Here is an 18,550-nt window from a genome sequence, read left to right as displayed (position 1 = left end):
TAGCAGTTTTGCATAGATCCATACAGCTACGGATGCGTCCATCTGACCAAACTACACTTCCCGAGTTACACTTACACACAGGTGTTTGGAGCATGCTAGATAGCAAATTAGCATAGGTGGTTGCCTCTGTCTTCCATCTGTTTTCCGTGAACAGTAACATGGAGACATGGCCAAGTGGGAACACTAACCCCAACTCCAACCCTATAAAGGTGTGTAGCAATGGAGGCTGCTGAGGGTCACAATAATGGCTGGAACGGAGCAAATGGAATGACATCGAACTCCTGGAAACCATGTTTGATGTATTTGATACCTTTCCATGGATTCCACTCAAGTCATTACCACGAGCCCGTTCTTCCCAATTAAGATACTTCCAACCTACTGTGGTGTGTAGTAATTTAACCTTTTGTTTTATCAAAATGATTTCTTGCTGATATCAAAGATTACGTTCCTTATGTTTTCAAAACAGTACTGCAAGCAATGCGTGTTAATGTTTACATCAAGCGTCGGGGCTCTTAACAAAACTCCCTGGACATAAGACACTATTGACACTAAAGCATTTAGAGCCTATGAATGGGGTAGTTAGTTTCCCTGTAGATCAGGGATGGGCAACTTTGATGGGTGTGGTATGGGTGTGGTGTGGGTGCCCCCACCGCCCCCCACCGCCCCCGCCCCAGCCGCTTGTTCGTTGACATGGGTTGTTACGCCATCAAGTGGTATACATATATAGCTAGTAGTTGGCCACAAACTTTTCTTGTCACTCACAAAATCACACATTTAACTTGGAGTAGGCTATATACTATAGGCAGCTATACCTAATATCAACCACGTTTCCAACGTTTTGCTTAATTAACTGTAAAATGTATGAATTAAAAGGTAATTGGTCTGAATGCTATTTTTTTAATTTAGCACGATAAGGAAGAACAATTATCCAGATTGTTTTTCAATGCACACAATTCAATAACAAAAAATCCGATGAGACTTTTCTGTTCTATCCTTACAAAGCGACACAAATGTGTTGATATCAATACTCGAAACTATTTCTGTTCAAGTTACATCGCTACTCATTTGCCGGTTAACCTCTGCGTTCATTGGTAAACCATTATGTCACTCAAAATGACTAGATCAATGATTGGCTAAAAAAGTGACTACTGATCCTCCCTTCTACTAGCTCTGTGAAGGAATACTTCCGCTAGGCCACCATGCCCTCCGGAAGTTAGTTTGTTTTATTCGGACACAGTCGAAAGCACTGGAGTGAGAGTGAAAGGTGGCCAAACCAAGTAAAAAAAGCACACGGTATCCGACGAAGAGCGTGTAAAGAGAGTCTAAACAAGAGTCTAGTGTTAGAGGCGCTCCATTGATACAAGAAAATCATTTAGAATTTTCCCCGAACCCCAGTGTCTAACCCCTCAAGTCCTCTGGGGCCAGACGAAGCGAGGCGGGAGGTGATGGAGCCTTCACCGGCAAAGGGGAAACCGCAGGGTCGCTTATTGGTGTCCACGACCCTGGACGCAAAAGATGAGCTTGAGGAGGTAGGTTTACTATATAACATATTATCAATAAGTGTTGCTATATCATACAAACAGCTGTTCAACCATACAGCACGTAAAAAAACATTCACGAATACAAAGACACGGAACCATTTTACAGAATAGCCTCGCCTGCATGTTGCTAGCTATCATTCAGCAAGGCTAGTTCCTAATTCTGAAATGCATTTACTAGTCTAGCATGTGTAGGTTTGCAGCACGTATTTGTGCTTTGTTGACGTGGGTTTAAACGATGGGGAATCCAGCTGAATTTAACGTAACATTTAGTATGCTATTTATGTAAACATATGGATGAGACACGAGCCCATGCACATGCGCAAAGGTCATCATACACATGTCAATACAGTACCTTTTCTGACACTACCCTTGTAGTGATTCTTCCCTTTAAAAAAAAAATCTATGGCCTAACCTCCACACCAGATGGCTTAGACATGTTCATACAGTATGTAGCCAGCTCAATTGACAGAGGGGTCAACACATTCTGTTGTTTGTCTGCTGTTTTTGTGTGTGTGTGTGATTTCGCATACTTTTTTTTTCTCCCATGGGTGTGAGCCTGCTGTGTTGCTCTGTGGCTTTTTGTGTTTTTTTGTTGTTGTCCATCTGTATGCCCACATTATGTGACATCTGAATGATTCGGGCCTATCTATGTTTGTGTGTGTCTATCTGTTTTTGTGGTTAACATTATTTTTTTGTTTTTGTTCATCAGCGTTTGGAGAGGTGTGTGGGGATTGTCACTTCGTTGACAAATGGCCTGTCAGAGCGTGAGGCCAACGATGCCATCACAGCTAATGTGAGTCCCTTGCCCTTTCACTAATAGTCCATCACCATGGGATTGGACACTGCATGCTAGAATGTGCAGTTGAGATGTGGCTACTTGCATGCTTGTATTGAGCCTCAGAATCTAATTGAATCTTAATAGAATGTGACTATGGTCAGACGAATCAGAGTTGGCCTTGTAATTGATCCTTTCTCGTAAACATTTTTGCAATGCCATTTGTAAATGTGAGTAGTTAAAGGATGTAGTACATATGCTTCATAAGCATATTGAGAAGTGTAGGATTATGTACCGTATGCTACCTGTAGGCTCGGCTTTTATGTTGAATTGAATCGGTTCAAGTGACATGAATCCCTGATATGGCTAAAGCTTCCAATGTCAACACAATGATAAGCAGGTAGATGCTTATTGTCGGGAATCTTGACCTGGAGGCAGAACTGAGCAATTTCCACTAGATGGTACCTACACACTGAAGAAGGCTGCGATGCCAAAACCTCTACGTACGCTATCCCTGATGCAGTGAAAAAAATCCAAATAAATAAAAAATGAAGTCTGCTTTATGCAACATCTTTTTGAGTGAAGACAGATTACACCTTTTGTTTGTCTGAATTCACAGGTTTTACGCACCAGCCAAGCTTCTGGGAGAGCACATGGTCCGCTTTTGACCAGCTGCAATGTGAAAATGTCTATATGGTCTTATTTAAGGTTAAGGTTAGGCTTTAAGGTTAGTTTTAAAATCATATTTTATGACTTTGTAGCTGTGTCAGATAGTGACCACTCTGCAAAACTGCCACCAGGGCCAGATTCATGACAATAAATGTCAACCTGACCCATTATAATGGAGGCTACAGCCATATCATGGGTAGATTAAGTGGCACAGTAACATTGTCATATTCTCCTCATCCTCCAGGTGTGTAAGGGCCCCCAGCAGCACGAGGAGGTGTGTCTGGGACTCTTTGCTCTGCTGCTCACCGAGCCTCCACAGGCACAGAGGGTAAGGCATTGTTATTACGTTATCAGCATTATCATACTTCACATCATTATTATACACATTATCATTTCATATGATTATTGGGGTTGCCAATTCAGTCTAAGATCTGTACCTTCATTATTGCATTTTCAAAATACCCTAGAATAGCTTTATTGTTCGCCGGCAGTCAAAAGCCAATTCTGGGAGACTCCGGGTCAAACCAAGAGGGTCGGAAAGCCCTCATTATACAGACACCAAACGTTTGAATTAGCTTACATAGTGATTCTTGTGAGTGCACTAAAAATAGTGTGCTGTTATCCACACTTATGCCCAGCATGTAATTCCAACCCTAATACCTCAAATATTTTGATATGAATGGGATTATACACTCTACATACTTCACAACCCAATATGTACATCACATACGCTGCAAACACTTCACAAAGGTTCATGCTATATTCTGAAGCTTCACTGTTCTTGTCAATATTGACACATTTTACATTTGTGGCTGTCACGCGAACAGAACACACACACACAGTACAGACACTCATATTTATTACACACACAACACTATAACAGCACACACTGCAGCCTCCAAAACCACTGTGTGTGACCACCAGTATCACACACTCTTGATACACATTTCATTTCCTCAACCCCCTAACACCGGTATTATAAACACACACCTTCAGACTGTATATGATCAGTATACCTTATGATGACACATCAACATTTCCACCATAAGGTACTATAGAATGGGACAGGTTGGGCTTTTATGAATTACGACTTGGGGAAATCAATAAGAATAATTTCACCATTCTTGAAATAATGTGCCCGAGTCTGGTGTAGTGTTTAGCTCTACATACTCCGGAGCACACATACCCCTGGAGCTTTGGGTATGAATCCTCTCACCCCTTCTTGTCTCTCTTCCTCTGTATCCGGCTCCCCTCTGCATTCTGACTTTCACTGTCCATAAAACAATCAAATAAAAATAAAATAATGGTCAACTTCTATAGTATTCCTGTGGCCTCTGTAAATCCTTGTCACCTGAACACTTCCTTTCTGGGTGCTCAGTTTAATTGAATCCACATTACACTATTTATGCAGTAGGCCCTATTGAGGCACAAACCTGTTAATTATCACACTATGTTGTATGGACACTGTACAGTATGTCCATATGCTGCAAAGCAAATTAGCCTTTGGTTATAATAAAGACTTACATATTCTCTACTTTACTATATTCTACTTAATAAGCAATAAGTCCCGAGGAGGTGTAGTATATGGCCATATATCACAAACCCCCAAGGTGTCTTATTGCTATTATAACCTGGTTACCAACATAATTAGAGCTGTAAAAATAAATGTTTTGTCATAACCTTGGTATACGGTCTGATATACCACGGCTGTCAGCCAATCAGCATTCAGGGCTCAACCCACCCAGTTTCTAATCTACTGTATTTGACTCTACTCTCCACAGTGCTACAGAGACCTGACCCTGGTGAATAGGGACGGCATGAACGTGATCCTGATCAAGATCAACCAGATCCTCATGGAGAAGTTCCTCAAGCTGCAGGACGTGTGTCGCACACAGGTCAACAGTTTGTCTCCATGTAGAAAAGGCAGAAAACGTTTTCGTGCTCTCAATACAGTTAGCTTTATTGACACAATACACATGTGGATGTTTTCTAATGAGTAAGTGATTGACTAACGATCTCGCCCTTCTCTCTCCCTTCAGTTGGTGTGGTTGGTGAGGGAGCTGGTGAAGAGTGGCGTGATCGGCGCGGATGGCGTCCTCATGACCCTTATGAAGCAGATCGCAGGTCAGTCCATTCACTATGTGTACTGTTGGTTTCACTGCTTTGAGTAGCATCTTGTTTCACCGTTCCTCTCGCGTCTAAGTTGTGTCAAGACAAAATGGCTTCCTCGCCTTTTGTCTGTAGTCTCTGTGTTGGTTTGCTTGATTGAGCATCTCTGGATTTTTTTTTTCCTGTGTCCAGGAGGAGACATCACCAGTAAGAACCTGTGGCTGGCTGAGAATGTTCTGGACATACTGCTGGATCAAAGGTGTGTTGGAGAGCGATCAACAGGAAACACTCTTTCACTCCATTATTGTCATGCAATAAAAGTCAAACTGGTTCATAAGGCAAAAAACGTATCACACACTATTATTTTTTTTTTTTTTTTAAATATGTCATGCTTTGAAGTAGGCTCACAATACATGAGAAGGGCTTACCAATAAAAACTGCCAGAAGAAGTGATTTCTGTTGAGTGCTCCAACTCCTTTCTGGCTCATATTAGTACTGTGGGAGTTTTACTTAGTATGCTCTTCTCGGGAATTTGTCATTGTTGTTAAGCACCCCTCCTTTCCTTGGTTCGCTGAAGTGTGAAGGACCGCCTGAACTCTAGGTTTATAACACACTCACACTTTTGGACTCGTTTGGTTTAGCGCACAACAGTCTCTCTACAAGAACTACAATCGTCTCTTGTCTCTTCGTCGTCTCTCAGGGAGTGGGTGCTGAAGAGTGGCATGCTGATAGCCATGTCCGTGTACACCTACCTGCGCCTCATCGTGGACCACGGCACCCCGGCACTGCTGGTCCTCAGACAGAAGGAGGTTGACTTGTGTATCGGCCTGCTCCGAGAGAAGGTGAGGGAGGAGAGGAATGAAGGAGGGAATGATGTAATGGCATACGCAAGGTAAGGAGAAGAGCGATATAGTGAGTAAGGGAATGAGGGCGGAGTAGATTTGGAGCGAAGATGCGTATGGAGTCTTGAGGACAGATGAGAAAGAAGATATGTGTCGTATCGTATATGCCCAAGAACACAGACAAACTTATTATACTGTATCTAGGTTTGACAATGGGGAATTTCCACACAGCAATTCAATAATTGAATGTAATGACATATTCCCCTCTTTCTCTCTCCTCCCCTCATCCCTGTCTAGTTTATGGAGTGTTTTATCATTGGGAGAGACCTGGTGCGTCTGCTGCAGATCGTGGCCCGGATCCCAGAGATGGAGCTACTGTGGAAAGACCTGCTCCACAACCCCCAGGCCCTCAGCCCTCAGTTCACTGGTAAGGGTAAGAGAGTGTCGTTAAGCAGGGGTGGGTCTGTGTGTGTCTGTGTGTGTGAGACCCGTGGCTCAGTTCTAACTCTCTCTCTCTGGTTCTATAGGTTTGCTGCAGCTCCTGACCGCTCGCACATCCCGCAAGTTCCTGGCTTGTCGCCTCACACCAGACATGGAGACCAAACTGCTCTTCATGACCTCCAGGGTAAACACACATACACACACACACACACACACACACACTACAACACATCTCAGGACAGTACACACACACACTACAACACAGGACAGTACACACACACAAACACTGCAACACATCTCAGGACAGTACACACACACTACAACACATCTCAGGACAGTACACACAAACACACTACAACACATCTCAGGACAGTACACACAAACACACACACGCACTACAACACATCTCAGGACAGTACACACACACTACAACACAGTACACACACTACAACACGGTACACACACACACACACACTACAACACATCTCAGGACGGTACACACACTACAACACATCTCAGGACGGTACACAAACACACTGCAACACATCTTATGACGGTACACACACACACTACAACACGTCCCAGGACGGTACACACACACACACACACACTCACTACAACACATCTCATGACGGTACACACACAAAGTACATGCACATACACATTCCTTTATGCCTATCCTCTCCCTGTAGGTACGTTTTGGCCAGCAGAAGCGCTACCAGGACTGGTTCCAGAGACAGTACCTGTCCACGGCAGAGAGCCAGTCGCTGCGCTGTGACCTGATTCGCTACATCTGCGGCGTGGTGCACCCATCCAATGAGGTGCTGAGCTCTGACATCCTGCCCCGCTGGGCTATCATTGGCTGGCTGCTCACCACCTGCACGGTAAGGGGCAGGGCAAAGATTGGTTATAGCTTTAAGGCACATTAATGCAAAGATGGGTAATGATTTATTTTATAGTATGCCCAAGATTATTTTCTGTCTAATGTTAATCTAGTAAACAATAAAGCTTTTTGAATTTACCTCGTATTTACAACTATTTACCTGGATTTTACCCATACAGATAATTGTAAAATAGTAATTACATTGAAATATTTAAACGTTTTATTACTTGCGTCTTTAGTCTAACGTGGCGGCCTCGAACGCCAAGCTTGCCCTGTTCTACGACTGGCTCTTCTTCAGCCCAGAGAAGGACAGCATCATGAACATAGGTAAGATGGGGGAACAGAAACCACTACCTGTATCTCTTTGTGTGTGGAGTAAGGGACCAATGTGCTCAGCTAAATGTTTAGAAGTAGGGAAAACATGCGGGTGTTGGGTTATTAGAATAACGAGTAAACTGGAACAGAGGTTACAGGATGGGCACATTTCTGCTATCACCTTCTCTATCCACCACAGTATGCACTTTTGTCTCTTTCTCTTTTCATGGTTGACCCATCCGTTCTCTCTTCCCCCTCCCTCTTTCAGAGCCGGCCATCTTAGTGATGCACCACTCCATGAAGCCTCATCCAGCCATCACTGCCACGCTCCTGGACTTCATGTGTCGGGTGAGTGGGTGCACACATTACACAACGGAGCTCATTCAGATCACTTAACTGTGGTGAATGTACCACTTTTTTAGCTATTCAAAGTGGAATAGACTTTATTGACATGTGCTTCATGCTCAGTGTGTTAGCGAAGCATTAGAGAGCGAAGAGATGTTTTGACATTTCCTGCCGTATTCACTAGAGGTCGACCGATTAATCAGAATGGCCGATTTAATTAAGGCTGATTTCAAGTTTTCATAGAATGTAATGAGCATTTTTGGACACCGATCATGGCCGATTACATTGCACTCCACGAGGAGACTGCGTGGCAGGCTGACTACCTGTTATGCGAGTGCAGCAAGGAGCCAAGGTAAGGTGCTAGCTAGCATTCAACTTATCTTATGAAAAACAATCAATCTTAATAACATAATCACTAATTAACTACACATGGTTGATGATATTACTAGTTTATCTAGCTTGTCCTGCGTTGCATATAATCGACGCGGTGCCTGTTAATTTATCATTGAATCACAGCCTACTTCGCCAAATGGGTGATTTAACAAGCGCATTCGTGAAAAAAGCACTGTCGTTACACCAATGTGTACCTAACCATAAACATCAATTCCTTTCTTAAAATCAATACACAAGTATATATTTTTTAAACGTGCATATTTAGTTTTTTAAATTCATGTTAGTAGGCAATATTAAACTAGGAAAATTGTGTCACTTCTCTTGCGTTCATTGAACGCAGAGTCAGAGTATATGCAACAGTTTGGGCTGCATGGCTCGTTGCGACCTAATTTGCCAGAATTTTACGTAATTATGACATAACATTGAAGGTTGTGCAATGTAACAGCAATATTTAGACTTAGGGATGCCACCCATTAGATAAAATACAGAACGGTTCCATATTTCACTGACAGAATAAATGTTTTGTTTTCGAAATGATAGTTTCCGGATTTGACCATATTAATGACCTACGGCTCGTATTTCTGTGTGTTTATTATATTATAATTAAGTATATGATTTGATAGAGCAGTCTGACTGAGCGGTAGTAGGCAGCAGCAGGCTCGTAAGCATTCATTCAAACAGCACTTTCCTGCGTTTGACAGCAGCTCTTCGCAATGCTTCAAGCATTGTGCTGTTTATGACTTCAAGCCTATCAACTCACGAGATTAGGCTGGCAATACTAAAGTACCTATTAGAACATCCAATAGTCAAAGGTATAGGAAATACAAATGGTATAGAGAGAAATAGTCCTATAATAACTACAACCTAAAGCGTCTTACCTGGGAATATTGAAGACTCATGTTAAAAGGAACCACCAGCTTTCATATGTTCTCATGTTCTGAGCAAGGAACTTAAACATTAGCTTTTTTACATGGCACATATTGCACTTTTACTTTCTTCTCCATCACTTTGTTTTTGCATTATTTATACCAAATTTAACATGTTTAATTTTTTATTTGAGACTAAATTGATTTTATTGATGTATTATATTAAGTTAAAATAAAAGTGTTCATTGTTCATTCAGTATTGTTGTAATTGTCATTATTACAAATATATATGTAAAAATCGTCCGTTTAATCGGTATCGTCCTTTTTTGGTCCTCTAATAATCGGTATTGGCGTTGAAAAATCATAATCGGTTGACCTCTAGTATTCACCCGTTTTGTCTGACTTGGGAAGCGAGTGGTACATTTACAGCAGTGAGGAAGTTTAATGATACCTTGCATTGGTGTTAGTTGTGCCATGCTTTAGAGAAGTTGTGGTATTTTGGCGTTTGCGCAGATGCTTGACTCATCTAAAAAAAAAATACTCTCTCTTTCCTTCAACTGATCCTACTCTGTTTTGCTCTCTTCCCCCCCTCTTTCTCTCTCACAGATCATCCCTCACTTTTTCCCCCCTCTGGAGGGGCAGGTGCGGCAGGGTGTCTTCAACTCTCTCACCTTCATCATGGAGAAAAGAGTGCTGGCGTGAGTCATTCTCTCTCACTCGCACACATTCATGCACCCACCACCACCAGCCTTCATGGGATATATTTGACCTTGGACACAGTTGTACATAAAAAAACATATAACATTTAAATTGAACCTCTGCAGATTTTACATATTTGATCAAGTGATTTTGGTATCATGAGTGATTTGATTTTATTACATTTTATGTCAGTGAATCTTTATCGCCCTTATTTTAACCCCCTAATCGGTCTGTATTTTCCTCCCTCAGTCATCTAGCTCCTCTGTTTGACAACCCCAAACTGGATCGGGAGCTGCGCTCCATGCTGAGGGAACGCTTCGCAGAGTTCTGCAGTTCTCCCTCACCTCCTACTGAGGGAAGGGATGAAGGTGCAAATGAAAGTAATTCAACTTTTATTTGTTAACATGAATGAATGAATGAATGAACTCTGTTGGTGGTCCTTGAAGATGAATTTCTTTACAAGGCTCACTACAGTTACTCACATGCAAAAGAAACATCCCTTCTCTTCAACCATCCTCCCCCAGACATGCACAATAACACCCAAAGACATTTGATGGAGGGATTTGGAAAGAAGCAACCTTTTTCAATCATGCTTCATGGTATAATGTGTAGAGTTGAAACTAGCCTATTTCGAGTAACAGTAGGGAAACTAGGGAAGCCCTAGTCCAAGAGCAGATGCTGTTATGTGTCAACTGGAAGTGGCTTGGGATAAACGTGTCGGCTGAATGTTCCATCTAGAAAAGGAACCCTAAACTAGAGCATGAAAGTAAAGCGTTTTCAATTCAATACGACTTTATTGAATTGCGTTGAGGTGCAACTAACAGTTAACTTAAATTGTCCCCGCTAAATATTGGATGATTCAATTTCGATTTTGAATTAGGTTAACCAGGAAAATAATATGCAGGTGTTTTACATGTGTATGCATTACACTGTTATTCCAGTGTTGCCTTTATTTGAGAACCTCCTGTGTTTGCTTGCCTCTACTTTACAATGTCGTCTGATCACCTTTTGCTCCTCAGTGAAAATGGAGGAGTCTGTTTCCTTGGAGATGGACAATCATGTTCTGCTTGACAAGGAGGATGGTTGCTACGACAACACGGAGGCTGCCTTCAGCGACGATGAGGAGGAGGTTAACAACAAGGGTGAGGGTAAGGAATACACATTTTATTACTCCACTCAACACAGATACCAGATAATGTTAGAACCATGTTAATGTTGAACTACACCAGACTCAACACTTAAATGGGTACAATATATTCTGCTGAATTTTACACCAAATGAGCATTATATAGCTTGCTCCCAAATCTGTCTGTCCTTGCCAACTCCTATGGGTGACAATGACCATAGGAGTTGGATAGACAACACAAACAGATCTAGGACCAGGCCTATCACTAGCATCATCTCAACTCAGATTATCACCACGTTAGATTTGTTTTGCCTTCGATAGATGAAGCCCTCTTTTAACATAGATGAACCTTAATGCCTTAACACTGAGTTTTATCTTAGATGAAGCCAAATCAGAAACTTGCATTTGAAAAACAATTTTGAAACTCATAATCCAATTCAAAAGACTGGAAACATATTAGGGCCTCACTCTCACTCTGCTTCGTAGTCATCCACATCAAGTCATTGGCTGACTTCTCATTTTGGTTATTACAGGCAATAAAAAGCGGGAGTTCAGATTCCACCCAATCAAAGAGGCCGTTATTGAGGAGCCCGCTGACATCACTCCCTACGTGGATCAGTTGGACGACACAATGAAGGAGAAGGTGTTGCAGTTACAGAAAGGAAGGTTAGTAGAGTGGATGTGACTGGACTCTCACATCGGGACATTTATTTGTCTAACAAACACACTCACTCAGTTAAATTCAATTAGCCTTATTGGCATAAGACACTGATGACAACATCAGTGAACGTGACAAGAGTTGGAGAAGGCCCTAAAAATTGTCAAAGACCCCAGCCACCCCAGTCGTAGACTGTTCTCTCTACTACCGCATGGCAAGCGGTACCGGAGTGCCAAGTCTAGGACTAAATGGCTTCTCAACAGTTTTTACCCCCAAGCCATAAGACTCCTGAACAGGTAATCAAATGGCTACCCAGAGTATTTGCATTGTTTTGCCCCCCACCCCCCAAACCCCTCTTTTTACTTTTACGCTGCTGCTACTCTCTGTTTATCATATATGCATAGTCAGTTTAACTATACATTCATGTACATACTACCCCAATTGGTCCGATCAACCAGTGCTCCCGCACATTGGCTAACCGGGCTATCTGCATTGTGTCCCGCCACCCACCACCCGCCATCCCCTCTTTTACGTTACTGCTACTCTCTGTTCATCATATATGGATAGTCACTTTAACCATAACTACATGTACATACTACCTCACTCAGCCTGACTAACCGGTGTCTGTATGTAGCCTCGCTACTGTATATAGCCTGTCTTTTTACTGTTGTTTTATTTCTTTACCTACCTATTGTTCACCTAATATCTTTTTGCACTATTGGTTAGAGCCTGTCAGTAAGCATTTCACTGAAAGGTCTACCTACACGTGTTGTATTCGGCGCACGTGACAAATAAACTTTGATTTGATTTGATCCCTGCTTTACCCATTTCACAGTGGTAACGTGTAGATCTGTATGGATTGGAGAGATGTTGACAATAATGCCATTAGCTCCACTCCTCTGCCTAGCTCACGAGTAGGTTGGTTGCTTTCGGCCATTTTTCTTCCTTTGATTTGGAGAGCCACTTTCATACTTCATCTCTCAGCCATTCACTCCCATTGCTGTCAATTGTTCTCATTGCTGATTTGCAACAACATTGCTGATTGCAGCAGTGGAAATCTTAATCGAAATGGGCTCTTCAATAATTATTTCCTTTCCCCATCTCTCCAACAGTGACACAGAGGCACATTGTGAAGTCATGCAGGAGATAGTGGACCTGGTCCTGGAGGTGAGTCAGCAAGAAAATATACAACAGTGGTTAAATACAGATATTTATTTGGGTAATCGTATATCTTGTGGGGGAAATGGGAATTCTCTGTGGTTTATTGATGTCCCCTTTCTGTCCCTCCTCCCTCGTCTCGCTTGCTCTCTCTCTCTCTCAGGAGGACTTTGACTCAGAGCAGATGTCCACTCTGGCCTCCTGTCTGGCTGAGCTCTTCAAGGGCCACTTCAGAGGAGACGTACTGCCTGACGACATCACAGAAGAGTAAGTTAATGTGCGCCTTCTGATGGCGTCAACATGGCCTGGTTAGGGGGTAAGACAGGGTGTCTGTCTGTGCCGTGCATTTGTGTATACATACGAAAAAAGACAAAGTCTATAGAATATTAACTTTGTTTTGTGTTCCCAGGTCGCTGGAGGAGTCTGTGTGTAAACCTGTGTGCCTGGTGTTCAGGAACCTGTGTCAGATGCAGGAGGACAACAGTGGCTTCTCAGTGCTGCTGGAGATGCTGGCGGAGCTCTACCAGAAACAGCCCAAGATCGGCTATCACCTGCTTTACTACCTCAGGGCCAGGTGAAGGGACTGGGTCCACCACACTGCTTAGCATTGGCAAGGAATGGGAGCCCTTGGTTTCAGGGAGGCTGAGGGAGTAGTGTGTTAGACATTTTGCTGTCCGCTAGAAATGATTGTTACAACCGTCCACTGTTTTAGTTTCTCTAATGCTGCTGGTAACGTTCTTTCTACATTGATAAAGCAGTCAATGGAGACATGTGCCTGGACACATTTTTGCCCTCGCACTGCTCTGTTGGTTTAACATCACTTGATCTAACGTTTTTGTAACATTGTTGCAGCATAGCTGTAACCTAGTTCTAACGTTGTTGTAACATTGTCTCCCACCACAGTAAAGCAGCGATGGGGAAGATGAGTCTGTACGAGTCGTTTGCCCAGGCCACAGCGCTGGGAGACCTGCACACCTGTCTCATGATGGACATGAAGGCCTGCCAGGAGGACGACATCAGGCTGCTCTGCTATCTCACACCATCCATCTACACCGAGGTACACACAAACGTCTTCTACGCCGAGGTACACACAAACTTCTTCTACGCCGAGGTACACACAAACTTCTTCTACGCCGAGGTACACACAAACTTCTTCTACGCCGAGGTACACACAAACTTCTTCTACGCCGAGGTACACACAAACTTCTTCTACGCCGAGGTACACACAAACTTTTTCTATGCCGAGGTACACACAAACACCATCTACGCTGAGGTGCGTACACACACAGAGACAACATCTACAGTGCCTTGAGAATGTATTCACACGCCTTGACTTTTTCCACATTTTGTTGTTAGATTGAATTTTAAATGGATTAAATTGAGATGTTGTGTCACCTACACACAATACCCCATAATGTCAAAGTGGAATCATGGTTTTAGAAATGTTTACAAATGAATTACAAATGACTCAATAAGTATTCAACCCTTTTGTTATGGCAAGCCAAAATAAGTTCAGGTGTAAAAAATATTGTACAATCCAGGTATGCAACGCTCTTAGAGACTTGTAATCGCTGCCAAAGGTGATTTTTAACATGTATTGACTCGGGGTTGAATACCTATCTAATCACGATATAGTAGTGTTTTTTTTATTTTTTGTTAGGAATTTTTTTCCACTTTATGTAGATTGTTGACAAAAAATGACATCCATTTTAGTCCTACTTTGTAACACAACAAAATGTGTGAGTACTGGGGTGGGGGGTGTGGTCAAGGGGTGTGAGTACTGAAGACACTGTTACACTGTTTATATCTCCCTCCTCTCTCTGTAGTTCCCAGATGAGACATTGCGCAGTGGAGAGCTACTCAACATGATTGTAGCAGTCATCGATTCAACACAGGTAATTTAACCACACACACACACAAAAATATACAATACTGCATAGTATTTTTCTCCTTCAACCCTCCCATTCCACCCCCCAACTCTTTTTGTCTCTTTCAGCTTCAGGAGCTGATGTGTCACGTGATGATTGGCAATCTGGTGATGTTCCGCAAGGACTCTGTCCTCAATATCCTCAGTGAGTCACATATAATGTCAGACACACACACACCAAAAACACACACAGACAGAGAAAAACAGATTCATAGTGCATGTGTATGAACTGTGTGCTTGTCTCACTGTAAGAAATATTGTCTCTGCCCTACAGTCCAGTCTCTGGAATGGGAGACGTTTGAGCAGTACAGTGCCTGGCAGCTCTTCCTGGCCCACAGCATTCCACTGGAGACCATTATCCCCATCCTGCAGCACCTCAAGTACAAAGGTGAGATACACACAATGGCCTAGATAGACACTGCTCTCCGCTATTAGCTAAATCACTAAGACCGTTGACCCCTTCAACAGTGCCCTTGTCATCTTTTGTTTGGTACACATCCCTGCGTCCCCACCGTCACACAATTACTGTTTATTCAATCCAAAAATGTTCCGTTATTAGTTGCAATCTGTGTCAGGTGGGTGTCATTTGAAAGCCTATTCTATTGCCAACGTGGCTATCAAAGTTATAAAATATGGTCTTACAGTGTTAGGCTTTCAAAAGGCAGAGTGTAATTAAGACAGAGTGTAATTCTGGTGCGCATAGAATTAAGTCGTGACTGCATTCAAGTGCATGTTCCGTGGCTAATTTTCTTCACAAATACAACAAAGGCTCATTCTGTTCAGGACAACCCAGGGTAGAACACATGTCATCCTGTGAATCAAACATAGCGATTGTAAATGTTGATACTGTAAATTACATTCGTTTTCAAATATGGAAATGTGAAGTGCCCATTTGGACTCACAGGTGCATTTCCCTCACTCAGACAACACATAGTGAAAAGTAGCCCATTTGGGGGCAGGAGGGCGCATCTTTTGTACTCAAGTTTACAATGGTTGTCACTCAAAACACACAGCGCTGGGAAGTGGAGAACCTGTGTTCTGACATCCATGTATAGCATGTTGATTGTACAGCTTCTGCATTATAAATTAGGCTCTCTCAATGACAAAATGTGAATATTTGGGCTGGGTATGCTATTGACCTTCACTAAAATGAGTTAATGGTTCTACACTGTTCTTTCCTGGTATTACCACTGGCATAATATTCTTACGTTGTACCTCTTCCTGTCCAGAACACCCAGAAGCACTCTCCTGTTTGCTGTTGCAACTACGCAGGGAAAAGTAAGCTAGATTTACAGGTACATACTGTATCTCTGCAAATGAATACAGTGGCATCGGTACTGATCCCTGTGGTGCTCCTTCCCCCTTTAGACCCAGTGGTGAGATGGTGAAGATGGTGCTGAGTCGGCCCTGCCACCCGGAGGACCAGTTCACCACCAGTATCCTGCGCCACTGGGCGGCCAAGCACGACGACGTCCTGGGGGAACATATCAAGGCCCTGCTCATCAAGAACAACAACATGCCACGCAAACGCCAGAGGTGACTACGAGTCCACCACTTTCACTTTTTAAGGAGATGGAGTTTTTACCTTAATCTTAATAGTTTTCTTTACCTCCAGAGAAGGTCTTTGATGACTTGTTACATCAATCCACTGTTTGGATATTGCTAATGTCGGCATCCAATTGGTTCACGCTTCATAAACGCATAGCTCACACACATACTTCAATTCAACTTATAGCACAACAATATCAGTCCAGAAGTTGTGTTCGACTCAGTTCTGTCTAAAGATTTTTCATTCTGTTTCCAACAAAGTTTTCATACTCGCATTCCATGCATTGTTTACTTCACAGTGCTTTCTGTATCTCTCGGGGGTAAGAAAAACCATTGATTGGTGTGAAAGTCCAGAAATCTGTAACTGAAGAGACACACGTGGGTTTAAAGGCTTCAGCGTTGTGTTCTAATGTGTCCTGTGTCCTGTTCATTGAGCTTTTGTTGGTTTTGACTGCACTGCAGATAGCCTGTCTGATCACCCATGGTCTTGGTTATTAGTTGAATCGGTCTTTAAATGCTGGGCTTGAACAAAAGCCTGCACACTGTGTTTGTGACTGATAGGTTAAAGCCTGGTAACAAGAGTAAGAGGAAAGACTGTTATTGTCTGTGTGTGTGTCTCCCAGTCTGCGCAGCTCCAGCAGTAAACTGGCCCAGCTGACCCTGGAACAGATCCTGGAGCACATGGACAACCTGAGGCTGAACCTCAGCAACACCAAGAACAGCTGTGAGACACACACACACACTGTTTTACTATTCTAAAACACACACATCTGTCCTGCAATAGCAGCAAACTAACACCACATTATACACCAACCTCAGTGTCCCCCAAACACGCCTCTAACCCAGTGAACTCTGACCCTACTCTGTCTGTGGGTCCTCAGTCTTCACACAGACTCCCATCCTGCAGGCACTGCAGCATGTCCAGGCCAGCTGTGACGAGGCCCACAAGATGAGGTGAGACCCCAGACTCTCTCACTGTCCTCGGGGGATCATTTCAAGCTACTATGACTGCGCTGAGATACTCTGTATTTTTATTACACACAGTTTCCTAGGTGTCTTATAGTGGCTTAACAGTATGACAGGATTCTGAATGTGTCCCTCCTTTCTGTCTCCGCCTCAGATTCAGCGACCTCTTTTCATTGGCCGAGGAGTACGAAGAGCCCTCCTCCAAGCCTCCCAAGTCACGGCGCAAGGCCCCCGCCTCCTCCCCGCGGTCGCGTAAGGGAACGGTCACCCCTGTGAGCAACGAGGAAGAGAGCGCGTCTAGCAGTGCCTCGGTAGGTCTTCCTACGGCAACTTCCTTTTTATATCCTGTTTAGAAGCTGCGTTAAGATGAGCCTTACATAGCCCCATACCCTTGTACACTCCAGAACCAGGATTAGATTTAGGTTTTGTTAATTGCTAATTAACAGAAGAACTATTTTGTGCCTCCCTCAGCTGTCACTATAATTTGTTTTATTTTAAGCTTTCCTGGTTTCAGAAGCTATTTCTGTCTCCACTTGTTCCTCCAACCTTTTTATTTCCACCCCTACTCCAGGAGGAAGAGGACTCCAAACCCAAAGCCCCCAAGAGGAAGAGGAAAGGCTCATCTGCGGTGGCCTCGGACAGCGACTGACAGCCCCACAACCAACCCGCTCCCACCTGTCATAGTGACATCCCTGTAGACAGGACCATCAGCCAACCAGCTTCTCCAAACCACTGAGGAAACCCCGCCCCCAGAGACACTCAACAAGAGGGGTCGGAGCTCCTCCGCGTGGACTCTAGTGCTACTGGCCGGAGCCATGGAGACACTCGACCTCACCTCTCACTGGTCATTGGCTGCTTTGTGTCAGTTGGTCTGGCTGGATTGGTCAGGGGGAGCATTCCGAGGGGAAATGCCAGTCGCTGTGGCACAGACTGACAGAAGTACTGTTACGAGAGGGATATCTATATCCTTGAGGAAAGGATTACATGACTAGACTGGATGTTTGGGGGGTAAATGTGTTGCTCTATTGTCACTTAGTTGTCCGCCTATCACACTGCACTTAGAGACATCAGACAAAGCATTTTATAAGCCATGACCATGATGACCGAACAACCAGCAAGAGCATCCAGTCCAGGCGATTTTAACAGAGGCACGTGTCAAAGATTTAAGTGATTCCTACCGTTTTGGGGGAAGGGGGGGTGCGAGAGTTGAAGTGGGGGGAAAGTCACCTTTGTCCCAATCCCATAGAGAAAAATTTTCCTGCCCCACATCTGAAAAACTCAACATGCCT

General features: G+C 43.4%; 1 protein-coding gene across 6 annotated transcripts; it reads left to right on the top strand.

Annotated features, from left to right (window-relative positions):
* Positions 1-1,198: 1,198 nt before the first annotated feature.
* Positions 1,199-18,453, top strand: LOC112229738 (integrator complex subunit 3). 6 transcript variants are annotated; one of them, XM_042310191.1, is made up of 29 exons: positions 1,199-1,529; positions 2,251-2,334; positions 3,230-3,313; positions 4,767-4,880; positions 5,025-5,109; positions 5,287-5,353; positions 5,795-5,936; positions 6,234-6,363; positions 6,464-6,561; positions 7,070-7,261; positions 7,500-7,587; positions 7,844-7,923; positions 9,786-9,877; positions 10,128-10,258; positions 10,898-11,020; positions 11,538-11,670; positions 12,775-12,829; positions 12,984-13,087; positions 13,230-13,394; positions 13,724-13,877; positions 14,647-14,715; positions 14,817-14,892; positions 15,022-15,135; positions 15,977-16,025; positions 16,116-16,283; positions 16,919-17,019; positions 17,177-17,249; positions 17,416-17,572; positions 17,833-18,453. In XM_042310191.1, the coding sequence occupies exons 1-29, from the start codon at positions 1,446-1,448 to the stop codon at positions 17,908-17,910; spliced, it is 3,090 nt and encodes a 1,029-aa protein (XP_042166125.1). In that variant the 5' UTR covers positions 1,199-1,445; the 3' UTR covers positions 17,911-18,453. The 6 variants fall into 6 exon arrangements, with proteins under 6 accessions (XP_042166125.1, XP_024251509.1, XP_042166124.1 ...); XM_024395741.2 differs by having other exon boundaries at positions 10,898-11,026; positions 13,724-13,904; XM_042310190.1 differs by having other exon boundaries at positions 6,234-6,369.
* The last annotated feature ends 97 nt before the right edge of the window (positions 18,454-18,550 follow it).

Source organism: Oncorhynchus tshawytscha, linkage group LG31 (assembly GCF_018296145.1).
Source record: "Oncorhynchus tshawytscha isolate Ot180627B linkage group LG31, Otsh_v2.0, whole genome shotgun sequence".
In the NCBI taxonomy this organism is placed as follows: Eukaryota; Metazoa; Chordata; class Actinopteri; order Salmoniformes; family Salmonidae; genus Oncorhynchus; species Oncorhynchus tshawytscha.
This window is presented reverse-complemented; position numbering and strand designations above follow the sequence as displayed.

What these genes read in the sequence shown, in the direction of transcription:
- LOC112229738 (XM_024395739.2), top strand. Translation starts at nt 1,446, where the DNA reads ATGGAGCCTTCACCGGCAAAGGGGAAACCGCAGGGTCGCTTATTGGTG. An exon ending in ATGGAGAAAAGAGTGCTGGC is followed by an intron (nt 9,878 to 10,127) that starts GTGAGTCATTCT and finishes TTCCTCCCTCAG; the next exon opens with TCATCTAGCTCCTCTGTTTG. An exon ending in CTCTGTCCTCAATATCCTCA is followed by an intron (nt 14,893 to 15,021) that starts GTGAGTCACATA and finishes TCTGCCCTACAG; the next exon opens with TCCAGTCTCTGGAATGGGAG.